The sequence below is a fragment of the Mobula birostris genome, chromosome 9 (assembly GCF_030028105.1).
Source record: "Mobula birostris isolate sMobBir1 chromosome 9, sMobBir1.hap1, whole genome shotgun sequence".
NCBI lineage: Eukaryota > Metazoa > Chordata > Chondrichthyes > Myliobatiformes > Myliobatidae > Mobula > Mobula birostris.
In genome coordinates, this window is record NC_092378.1 from 22,166,248 (window position 1) to 22,178,439 (window position 12,192).

Below are 12,192 nucleotides of genomic sequence, written 5' to 3' on the forward strand. Positions count from 1 at the left end.
ACAGCTTGACAAACTGGTCAATAAGATTCCATTATATGTTATATGGCCTGAAGAAGGGTCTCGGCCCGAAATGTCAACTGCACATTTCCATGGATGCTGCCTGACCTGTTGAGTTCCTCCAGCACGTTGTGTGTGCTGAATAAGATTTATATGGGGGTCGCAGGACTACTCAGAGTGGCAAGTAACACTGTGAGATATGAATAAAACTATAATTATAATTTGTTCAGCCAGTTTAATGCTTTTTTCCTCATGCTGATCCAGTTTAATTGTAATATGAAACAGGCAAATTTCTATAACTGAAGAGAACTCACCATCTCATGGAGTGTAGGTAGATGGGCAACATTATGATCAAACTTTTTCATAGAGATATTACTTGGATTTTGTCAGCACTAAAGATTTACATAGCTTATCCACCCACTGTCTAACTTTGTCTACTTCACCTGCAGTGATTCAGATGCTGTTTGGCTTTATTTAAAAACTACACTACTCTCCGGAGAGTGGTGTCACCAACAAAGAGAACTATTTCACTTTTGATGATATTCTTCAGTTCATTAACAAAGATGCAAAATAGAAAAACCAAGAATAATTTTCAATCTGATTTTGATGTAGATGATTTTCAAACATAATAAATATGTATATCTAAATATATTGAAAGCACAGGCAGACGTTGGGTTGATAGCATTGTCAAAGGTTGCAGGGAACCAGCAGGAGAGTGGAATTGAGGTAAAGATCAGATCCATCATGACCAAACTGAATAGCCTAAAAGTCTCAGCATTTCATCACTATTCCTATTTTTCATAAGACCATAAGATATAGGAGCAGAAGTAGGTCATTTGGCCCATCGCGTCTGCTCCGCCATTCAATCATGGGCTGACCCAATTCTTCCAGTCAGTCCCACTCCCATGCCTTCACCCCGTACCCTTTGATGCCCTGGCTAATCAAGAACCTATCTATCTCTGCCTTAAACACAGCCAATCACTTGGCCTACATAGCTGCTCGTGGCAACAAATTCCGCAGATTTACAACCCTCTAACTGAAGTAATTTCTCCGCATCTCAGTTCTAAATGGACGTCCTTCAATCCGAAAGTTGTGTCCTCTTGTCCTGGAAACTCCTACCATGGGAATTAACTTTGCCACATCTAATCTGTTCAGGCCTTCTAACATTCGGAATGTTTCTATGAGATCCCCCCTCATTCTCCTGAACTCCAGAGAATACAGCCCAGGAGCTGCCAGACGTTCCTCATACGGTAACCCTTCCATTCCTGGAATCATTCTTACAAATCTTCTCTGAACCCTCTCCAATATCAGTATATCTTTTTTAAAATAAGGAGCCCAAAACTGCACACAATACTCCAAGTGTGGTTTCATGAGTGCCTTATAGAGCCTCAATATTACATCCCTGCTCTTATATTCTATACCTCTAGAAACGAATGCCAACATTGCATTTGCCTTCTTCACAACAGACTCAACCTGGAGGTTAACCTTAAGGGTATCTTGACAAGGACTCCCAAGTCCCTTTGCATCTCTGCATTTTGAATTCTCTCCCCATCTAAATAATAGTCTGCCTGTTTATTTCTTCCACCAAACTGCATGACCATACACTTTCCAACATTGTATTTCTTTTGCCACTTCTTTGCCCATTCCCCTTAACTATCTAAGTCTCTCTGCAGGCTCTCAGTTTCCTCAACACTACCTGCTCCTCCACCTATCTTTGTATCATTGGCAAATTTAGCCACAAATCCATTAATACCCTAGTCCAAATCATTGACATACATCATAAAAAAGCAGCGGTCCCAACACCGACCCCTGTGGAACTCCACTGGTAACCAGCAGCCAGGCCAGAATAGGATCCCTTTATTCACACTCTCTGTTTTCTGCCGATCAGTCAATGCTGCACCCATGCTAGTAACTTCCCTGTAATTCCATGGGCTCTTATCTTGCCAAGCAGCCTCATGTGTGGCACCTTGTCAAGGGCCTTCTGAAAATCCAAGTACTGTACACTATGTCTATTGCATCTCCTTGGTCTACCCTGCTTGTAATTTCCTCAAAGAATTGAAGTAGGTTTGTCAGGCAGGATTTCCCTATCAGGAAACCATAATGGCTTTGGCCTATCTTGTCATGTGCCTCCAGGAACACCATAATCTCATCCCTAACAATCGATTCTAACAACTTCCAAACCACTGATGTCAGGCTAACAGGTCTATAGTTTCCTTTCTGCTGCCTCCCACACTTCTTAAATAGCAGAGTAACATTTGCAATTTTCCAGTCACCTGGTACAATGCTAGAATCTATTGATTCTTGAAAGATCATTGTTAATGCCTCTGCAATCTCTCCAGCTACTTCCTTCAGAACCCGAGGATGCATTCCATCAGGTCCAGGAGGTTTATCCACCCTCAGACCATTAAGCTTCCTGAGCACCTTCTCAGTCGTAATTTTCACTGCACAAACTTCACTTCCCTGACACTCTTGAATGTCTGGCATACTGCAGATGTCTTCCACCGTGAAGACTGATGCAAAATACACATTCAGTTCCTCTGCCACCTCTGCATCTCTCATCTCCAGTGTCATTTTGTATTAGTCTTGCATCTACCCTCGACTCCCTTTTACCCTTTACATACTTAAAAAAGCTTTTAATATCTTCTTTGATATTAGTCGCCAACTTCCTTTCATAATTCATCTTTTCCTTCCAAATGACCTTCTTAGTTTCCTTCTGCAACTTTTTCAAAGCTTCCCACTCCTCTATCTTCCCACTAGCTTTGGCTTCTTGTATGCTCTCTCTTTTGCTTTTACTTTGTCTCTGAGTTCACTTGTCAGCCACAGTAGTGTCCTTCTTCCCTTTGAAAACCTCTTATTTGGAATATATCTGTCTTGCACTTCCCTCATTTTTCGCAGAAACTCCAGCCATTGCTGCTCTGCTGTCCTTCCTGCAAATGTCCCTTTCCAGTCAATTTTCGCCAGTTCCCCTTTCATGCCATTGTAATTTCCTTTATTCAACTGAAATACCGACACATTGGATTTTATTTTTTTCCCTCTCAAATTGCAATGTGAACTCGATCATATTGTGATCACTGTTCCCCAAGGGTTCCTTAACCTTAAGTTCCCTTATCACTTCCAGATCATTGCATAACACCCAATCCAGCACAGCCAATCCCCTACTGGACTCAACAACAAGCTGTTCTAAAAAAATCATCCCTTAGACATTCTACAAATTCTCTCTCTTGAGGTCCAGTACTGACCTGGTTTTCCCAATCCACTTTCATGTTAAAATCCCCAACAATTATTATGACATTGCTTTTCTGACCCTAAAATGATCTTGAGCATGGCCACTCAAGCTAACTCAGGTCTCCATTTCAAAAGCATAGCAGTATTAACTGAATCTTGAAGTTAAAAGTAAGTTTATTATTAAAGTACATATATGTCACCAAATATAACTCTGAGATTCCTTTTCTTGCAGGCATAGAAGGTGGCTCCAGAAAGATGAATAATCAAATTTTCAGCTGGCTTTCAGGAAAACTCCAGGACTGTATGTGGTGCATTACAGTACTCTAAAACTTCTTCATTTACTGTTTGATCATTTGAAGCTTCACACCTAATTGAGAGAGGGCGGATGGAAAAGGAAATAGTGAGGAATGACTTCCAGTCCTTTCCTGCCAGTAATGGGCCCATTCCATCTTTTCTGATGCTTACCATTAAATGACTGAGGCTGAGGTGCCCACGGGTGAGGAAAAGGTCCTTTAAAAATACAAATTAATATACAGAACTAGTGGGAAGGTACTGTGCACGTTTCACTCAATATGAGCTACTGATTCAGGAGGAGCTTAGCAGCCAAATTATTGAATTATTTTGCACTAGTACAAGTATTTTTCCAGGCCTAATATATATAAACTTACTATCTGATGCCATGTACCTTCATGGGAAATGCACCCTTTTCTAATTAAAGTAATGGTCATAATATTCAAAAGGTATTCTGTCATCAATGTGGCCTTCTGGGTTAGTGTCATTCATCTTGAGGGTTTACAGAAGAACCCTTCAGATTTTTTTCTCCTCATTAGCTGTGAGCTTTTACTATTTTTGACATTTTATGACTACAATATTGCACCTGTGAGTAGTGTAGGGGATAGGAGGCCTGGTGCTGTTTCAGAAGGAAGTCACTTGAATGTACAAGGGCAAATTTAACTTCTGACCCTTTCTGTTTGACATTTTTGCAAATCTGTTTTTTTGGTGGAAACTATTTCACTGTGAGAAGACCATTCACATATGAGCCAGCTTATTTTAATCAACAGGGAAAAATGTTAATTTGCACCAAACAAATTTACAAACAAAATTTCTGTACAACATTAGCTGAAAAAATGGGCATTGTTTCCCTCGTTCCCAATTTGGTTGACTATATTAGGGAATGAAAGTCAGGTCTGTTAAAAATCTAAAATCGTGGAGACTCATAAGATACTTAAAGTTTCTAAGGATATACATATGTTAATTGAATTGTCTAAGAAGAAGAAAAAATGAAATATGAAACAGAGATAAGCCAGACACGGGTTTCTTCACAACACTGAACAATGCACAGCAGAGTGCTCTTGTCATGATATTGAATAAAACTCAGGTGGTAGGTGTAGATGCCAAGTGAAGGGCATTAGAAAGAAGACACTTTTTCCTTTATTCCTTTTAACCTAGCTGTCTAAATTGATAACCAGGATCTTTCATATTATTTTCTCAAGGTCACGATCGCTGTTCAGATGTGAACACAAATACTTTGGTTCAAAGTGATTCCAGACTGTTCTGTAAATATTTTACAACAACTAATTCAGGTAATGCGCATGTGCTAGTTCATCAAAACAGACTGTGTTTTATGTTATAGCTGTGCATCTCCCAACCTCAAAGGAGGCTACATAAATCTGCTGACAAAGCAGCATTTTGAAACACTTAAAAGATGAAACAAGGAAAGTGCATTAAGTAACGGTTTCAATGTTTTCCTTGAAATAGAAATATTCTCATTACTTATAGACAGCTTTCTTACAGGCATTAAGCCTAATACGATCACATCAATATGCCACTTTATTTTCAAGTGAAACAAATGTACGTTTCGTTCTTTTTTCAGAAGTAAAAATCTTTCCTATGAGTACAAGCTCTTGCACTATTCTGTGACTGTACCCAACACGAACGATTTTTAACATGAATTGAACTTTTTCCACCTTACTGTAATGCTTGTGATTCAAATGGATAAAATTGTTTTAATTTTCAGAGTGCAGTTTAAGTTCTGCATGAGACAGTTTTTTTTCAGTCAAACTAACTAGTTTATTAAATTTTAACCCACCTAATTATCGCTTCACCATTTCATTCAGAATGTAGTCATAATAGTTTTGTCTTTAACCCTGTTTTGTACTGTGGTGGCATTCAGCTAATCTGGTTGGATCAACTAACCTATCTATATTCAGTAGGAGGATATCGTATTTTGCAGAGTACCAAGCTGAAATTCAAACTAGTTAGCCTTATGTATATTTTCTCACCTTATGTGTGGTGCAAACCCCTAGATCACTTCTAATGCTGAAGAGCATTATAGCAAAACTGAAACAGCTTGCTATTTAGTACACTTTATTGTTGCTTCCCCCCCCCCCTTTATAAACAAAACCTTTTAAAAATGTGCACTTTTTATTGGTCAAAATTGGAAAAAATAACCAAGTGTTTTGAAATGAAAGACATCATCATGTCAAAAATATAGTATGCACAACATAGGAGTTCACATAATCAATATCAGTGATATCTCTTAATTAAAGAAATTTGCCTTTCACTTCACTTTCTTGGAATGCAGCAGAAACAATCTACACAAGCGCTTCTTCCATCAGCCAAGATACAAATACTACAAGATGAAGTGTTCTTATTAGTTTGTAGATTAAACTGAGATCTTTCTAACAATAATTGATTATCACCACAAAAAATCTGAAAAAACTAATAGTGAAATTTCCAAAATGCTCCACTTAATCTAAACTGGTATGATCTATTATTATGTCATTTGCAAATAAATACAAAATTATAAGTGAATTAAAACCTGATAAATGCTGTGAACCATATACCAAAATATATTATGTTTCAAAAAGACGACTATATATAATCATTGTGAATAAATGGTAGAATATTGGGAGAACTTGACACCTGCAAACATCTATCCAATCAAGACTGTACTTTCATGATGTGACCCAAAGACACCTACTTTCCAAATTTCCCTTAAATTTCTGTTACACCAAACAGAGGCACTATCTCCTTTAGGCATACATGATCATAATTCCCTAACCTGCTCCAAGAAATAATGTTATCTACCTTTGAGAGAGAAAGGAGAATTCAGTGTTTGCCATTTCTTCTTAATAATCAAGCACCATTTAATTTTTATTAATGATTGTAGAATCCATACAGCAACTGAATCTGGAATCCAGAATATTACAAACAAAAATATTTTGTGTAGCATGCTTTATGCTGCAGAATTTACACATTGTGTCTTTATTTCCTTTTAGATTGGAAGAATTTAATGAGAAAAATCAATATTTTTAGTCAGTAAATAGCAAGTCAGTTGTATTATGCATTGCTTTAAACTGAAATATTTTGGATCCTCTTTTGAATGCTAACTTCATTCACTTTAATAAAACAAGTAAGAGCAAATAATTATTTTATCTTTCACAGAACATGCTGGAGCCAATTTTAACACTTGGATAAAGACTGGGTGGTAAGAAACCAATAGCTTATTTTGTTTTGCTTGGTACTGCTTTCTGCAAATTCCAATTTCAATCTGCATAGTTCTGCAGTGAAATGAAGAATTTGCCCAAGAGCAGGAGAGGGTGGGGTGGGCAACCAAAAATTTATGGACATTTGTGTTTAATATGTCAAAGGGCCTTGATGGATTTTAATTAGAAGCTTGAGTAGAGAGGTTGCAATGGTTTCCTTTCAATCTAAAATAGATCAGAAGATCTCTTTCTTTTGTGGAACCAGGAGAAGAAGACTTGTTTCTTTAGGCCCATTATGATGCTCAAGTTCTATCCAGATTCCTCTCCATCCTTCCTGAAAAGCTCTCAAGTTCTGCCTCTGCCACTTCTAGACAGCCCCATGCCATTGTTAGACAGCCCTACACCTGGCAAGGGCAATCTGCTTTATCCTCATTAGCAGTTGCTGGCTCATTTCCTTGCCCAAAGGTATGAATGGCAGCATTTAATTGACAGCTGAGACTTCAAAGTTCTCTGGCCTGTAACTCAATCTAGTAAATGTATTTCAAAATTTCTCCTCCTCCTGCATCACCTCCCACGCCCACTACTCTCTGAAACCTACCCACCATTAAATTTGACTCTGTTCCTTAATTTAAAATAATTTTGCAAGGCAATATAAGAAGTGAATCTTATTTCCTTCAGAACAAACACTTTCAGTTTATGTTGCAAGGAGGTGAGAAATCAAATAATGTGGCCCTCTGGTGGAAAATAACATATTACAACTGAAGTGCCCAAGAAAAAACTGAAGATTAATATGAATAACAAAGCCGATAAGAATTACTTTATTTTAGATTAAGTAGGTAGATACCTATCAATGAAAATGCATTATCATAATAAAATGTCATGTTACCACAGTCAGCCAGAAGAATGTCTGAATACTGGAGTATAATGAATGTGAAAATTGTTTTCAGCATTATAGATTAAAATCATTGAAAGCACTCAAAATACATCTTATAATCCTATGGGGAACAAAGCTTTTCTGATCGTTAATAAGAAAAATGTGATGAAATATAAAATAAGAGGTCTTAGGGAAAACAAAACTTACCTGCTGTTGTTGCAGATGCAGCAGTTCTACTGTGCTTACTTCGGCTGTGGTGTCACCACTTGATCTTCCATCTCTGCTGCCAGCATCTAATTGGCTGCTTAGAGTGCTCATTCCATTTTGATTCATTGAACTGTTGCTTATTGTCTCTGTCGCGGATTCTTGCATCATGACTTAATACCTAAAAGTGATTAAGAAGCATCAATTAACACTCTCATTACACTTTTACACTTCCATTATCAAGATGGTCCCATTCTGCCAATTACAGAGGCAGTCCCAGAACAGAAGGGAAAAAGCGTGGTACAGTCTTCCAACAAATAAATGCCTTAAATAATTGCCTTGCTTTATTTTAAGTATTTATAAGCTAACCAATATTACGTGTTCAGTCAAAATACTCACGTTATACTTTTCTGATCAGCAAAATACTTTAAATTGAGGGGAATCGCATGATAAAAATTGAAGCACATCAGTTCTTATGTTTTTAGTTTTTCAATCTAAAAACAAGTCAAACTGAAAGCACAAGTTCATATTCAGTGTTTCATGCAGTAATATCCAGCTTTGACAATTGTATGTGACTATAACCTTATTTAAAATACTCAGTATCTTGATTCTGTCAGTATTTTACTGCATTCTTTATGAAAGACCTTTGTTTAATGATGCACAGCTAATCATACTAAATTAAAATTTTGTAAGGGAGTTACAAATCATATAGCATCAGCCTGTGATAAATAGAGCAATGGGATTCCTTTTTGGGTGACTAAATAAAAATTTGCCTCAGAGGCATTTAAAGAAAAAAGCCCTTGCAGAAAACATCACAGATACTGGCTGGTTTTAAATCTACTGGCTGATATTCATTTATTTTTGTGACATTTAAAACATTTAATACTGTCCTTCTTCGGAAGTAATTAAGCCCATGCATGAGCAGCAATCAAACTGTTCACTTGAAGATGACTTAAAACTCAATTTTAACATAGGCAAATAAATGAAAGATATAAAATTAATTTTCCAGGCATGTATTAGATATGAAAGCTGGAAATAAAATCTATCAAGAATATCACTAATGATTGTGCTAAAACAGCATAAATTATGCATATTACCTTCTCTTCTGTAATAAATGTTTTATCATTTTCACTGCATAACTGTACTGTACTTTAAGAACAGCAAAGAGATGTCCTGCTAAGATCTGTTGAAACCCTTACAATAAATAAATAGCTACAATGGTTTCAAAAGCATAACCACAAGATCTACACCTGCATTCCAGTTATTCTTGGTCTCAGTTTTTTCCTCCAAAAGGCCTTAAAACTTGAATGAATAGCACTCTGAAGAAAAAGGAAAATCTCTACCTCTATTTTGAAAAAAAAGCACACTGCTGTCTGTAACACATACACAACCAAATCTTGCCTGCATTGCTCTGCTACTTAGAGCAAACCCTGTCCACATGGAAAATGCACCACTCATTTTGATTATTAGGTTAATAAAATCAGAAGCAAATAATATTACTTGCATTACATTACATGAACAATTCTGCCATACAACTATAGATAAAATCCAGAGGTTGCATTAATAAATGGAAACTTTAAAAAAATACACAATATAAGTGGCATTAACACATGCTTAATTTTCCATCACTTGCCAGGTGTAAAGGAGAATGTACAGGAAACAAAGAAAATAAATATGCAGTGGCTACACAGAAGCTGACAGTCTCTCCAGCTATAGTAAACAACTGCTGAAGCAGATGTGTTTATGAACAAACAGCCGGGGTTACACTTCTTATTGAACATTAACTAAAAAGATAATACCAATGGAAAATTTGACACATGATGTTGATGACTCTTCCAAGAATAAAGCAAGCAGATTTTGAAAGAACAGTATGAATGGTTATTCACATTCACTGTACATTGTTTATGCAAAATACTTAAAACATTTAGAAAGGGAAAAAAACTAGATTATTATTTTATTGTGTGTTGGCAAAATGACACAACTTTTTTTTTGAAAAAGTGAAGTAAAACTGATGATCTGGATCACTGGAGAGAAAAAAGTGAAATCAGTATTATCTTCTACAATACTAATTCCACTTTAAGGTGGCACAAGGAATCCATACCACCAAATGTACAATATTGAACTACAACTTATTTTGAGAACATTACTACTAATAATAATAGTTCTCAAACATGAAATTAGAGCAAAGTTTCACATTACATGTTTTAGTAATCAGCAACATGTCCATTCATTACCTAGAAGCATTTTGTAAAGACATAAACTTGGAAGTAATGAGACAATTGTAAAGCTGTGTAATTGACTGAGAGAGAAGGAGTTCCCTTTAAACATAGCAGCAATTTGCACATATGATATAAACACTCAAGGATTGAGCTCTTTGCTCTTCAAATCACACTTTCTTAACTCCCTCACACTCTCCGAAATGGTTGACTAATGTTTTGCTATTATATGGCACATGTGGGACTCACAAGACTTAAAATAGCAGGGAACTCCTTCAACAAACATACTTGCACAGTAAGTCAGATAATTTTGAAACAATGTTGCAAGATATTACTGCATGTACTGAAGGTTAGAACACTTCAGGACAGCTGGACTTGAAATGTATTTGTAAAACATGCACTTTTTTAATGTACAGTTGATTGGGCTGATTGCACACAGCACATGATGAGACTTTTGATCGTATCCTTACTTACCGGTGACCCCTGCTTGCACGTGGCACAAGGATTGTGCATGAGTAATATCAATGCCATATATGGTATCTAATTGGCAGTCCTTTCACCATGAAGTTGATTCTCAGAGATGCAAACAACAACCTCTGCTTATCATACATATATTAAAGCAGCTGTTTCCTGTGTCACCTTAAAGTCACTTTTCACAATTTCTTTCCTGTGATCATTTCAGTTTTACTTCACGTTTTCAAATACCGTCTCCTGTTTTTGGAACAGGTCAGCCCTGTGCCTGCACTGTTTGAAGGGATCATCATCTGCTTCCCAGTATTTTACAGAGATTAGTTGCAGCAGAGATCATTGCACTTAATGGGGTTGAAGTCAACAGTTGTGAGTCTCAAGTGAGTATAGAGATCAGAGCAGCCCTTTACTGCTGCAAATAAGGGGTACTTATGTAGTGAGTCCAGTGAACAAGAGGAAAAGGCCCAAATATAAGGGCAGCATGCTGAAGGAAAACAGCCAGAGGGAGTGAGGGTGGGGTTGTACTTGGGGCACAGAAACATAAAGCTAGAAACTACTGACTTCAATTGTGTCAGGAGAAATGGATGTGGAAACTAAGCTGTTGGTGACAGGAACCCATCACTGTCCTCTGGCTTGTCTTCAGCCCAGTACCAGAAGCAGGCCTTCTGAACTTCGAGAACACTCCAAACAACGGTGGTTGATTTAAGCTGTAGTTCACAACCATGGACACTCTCAACTGACTGAGAAGGAAATACATCTCCTTATTCATCAACAGAACCCTGCATGGATGTTCCATGATTGCAGGTTTTCTGTAGGTTGAAAGAGTAAAGGACCTCCTTACTATGGCATTCTTAGAAGTAAGCTGAAGACCTTCATGAATCACAGAATTTCATATTCCCTGTGTGTGAGACCAACAAAAAAATCTTGTTCAATTCTGAGAATCTAGAAGGATCACTTGACTGACTTATCCTCGTGCTGACTGCACTGGCCTCTGTCATGCTGTATGGATCTCAGTTCCATTCCTGGCTCTCAGGTGTGGAAGGGAACACATTAGCAACTCTAGTCACTGAACCAACCTGAAATGTAGTGAAGAATGCCATTGGGGCAATGAAATAAAACCTCAGTATCTGGACAGAGACTTGCAATACTTTGCAGGGAATCATTTGATTTCCATGATAACAACACCGCTTCTGATTGCCACAGAGGAAGAAACGTAACAGGAGTAACAGGAACAGCAAGACTGATGCAGGCAGAAGAAATGCAGCTTACAGCTACAGTAGCTTGGGTGCAATCCTGACTTTGGGTGCTAACTGGTAGTGGGTACATATTTTCTCCATGATGATGTGAGTTTCTTCCAGATGCTCTGGTTTCCTCCCACATCGCAAAGATGTGAATTGGCCACTGTAAAATATCCCTGGTGGTCATATCTGGGAGGGAGGGGGGGGGTTTGAGGAGAATGTGGGGAGAGGTTATTGTAGGATTAGCGCAAAAGGCTACATGACGGTTGGTTTGGAATCACTAAGCCAAGGGACCTTTTTCAACATTCTTGCCTCTATGACTATGAAGGTGGTGTGTTCCACAAGAAAACTCAGTATACTTAAGAGAGATAGTGATACATTTTAGGTTAAGGGAATCAAAGGAACTAAGTTAGTGGCAGTGGTATAAGAATAAAGAGGGACTGAGAGGGCTGAATGTCTACTGCTCTTCTTTCTCATTCTTC

At 37.6% G+C, this 12,192-nt stretch overlaps 1 protein-coding gene across 3 annotated transcripts in view; it reads right to left on the reverse strand.

Moving 5' to 3' along the window:
* foxp2 (forkhead box P2) overlaps nt 1-12,192 on the reverse strand; it is a 745,656-nt gene that overhangs the window by 333,029 nt on the left and 400,435 nt on the right. For all 3 annotated transcript variants that reach the window (XM_072267606.1, XM_072267607.1, XM_072267608.1), the window contains exon 4: nt 7,792-7,969. In XM_072267606.1, coding sequence (XP_072123707.1) covers nt 7,792-7,959 — 168 coding nt within the window. In that variant the 5' untranslated portion in view covers nt 7,960-7,969. The remainder of the gene's footprint in view (nt 1-7,791; nt 7,970-12,192) is intronic.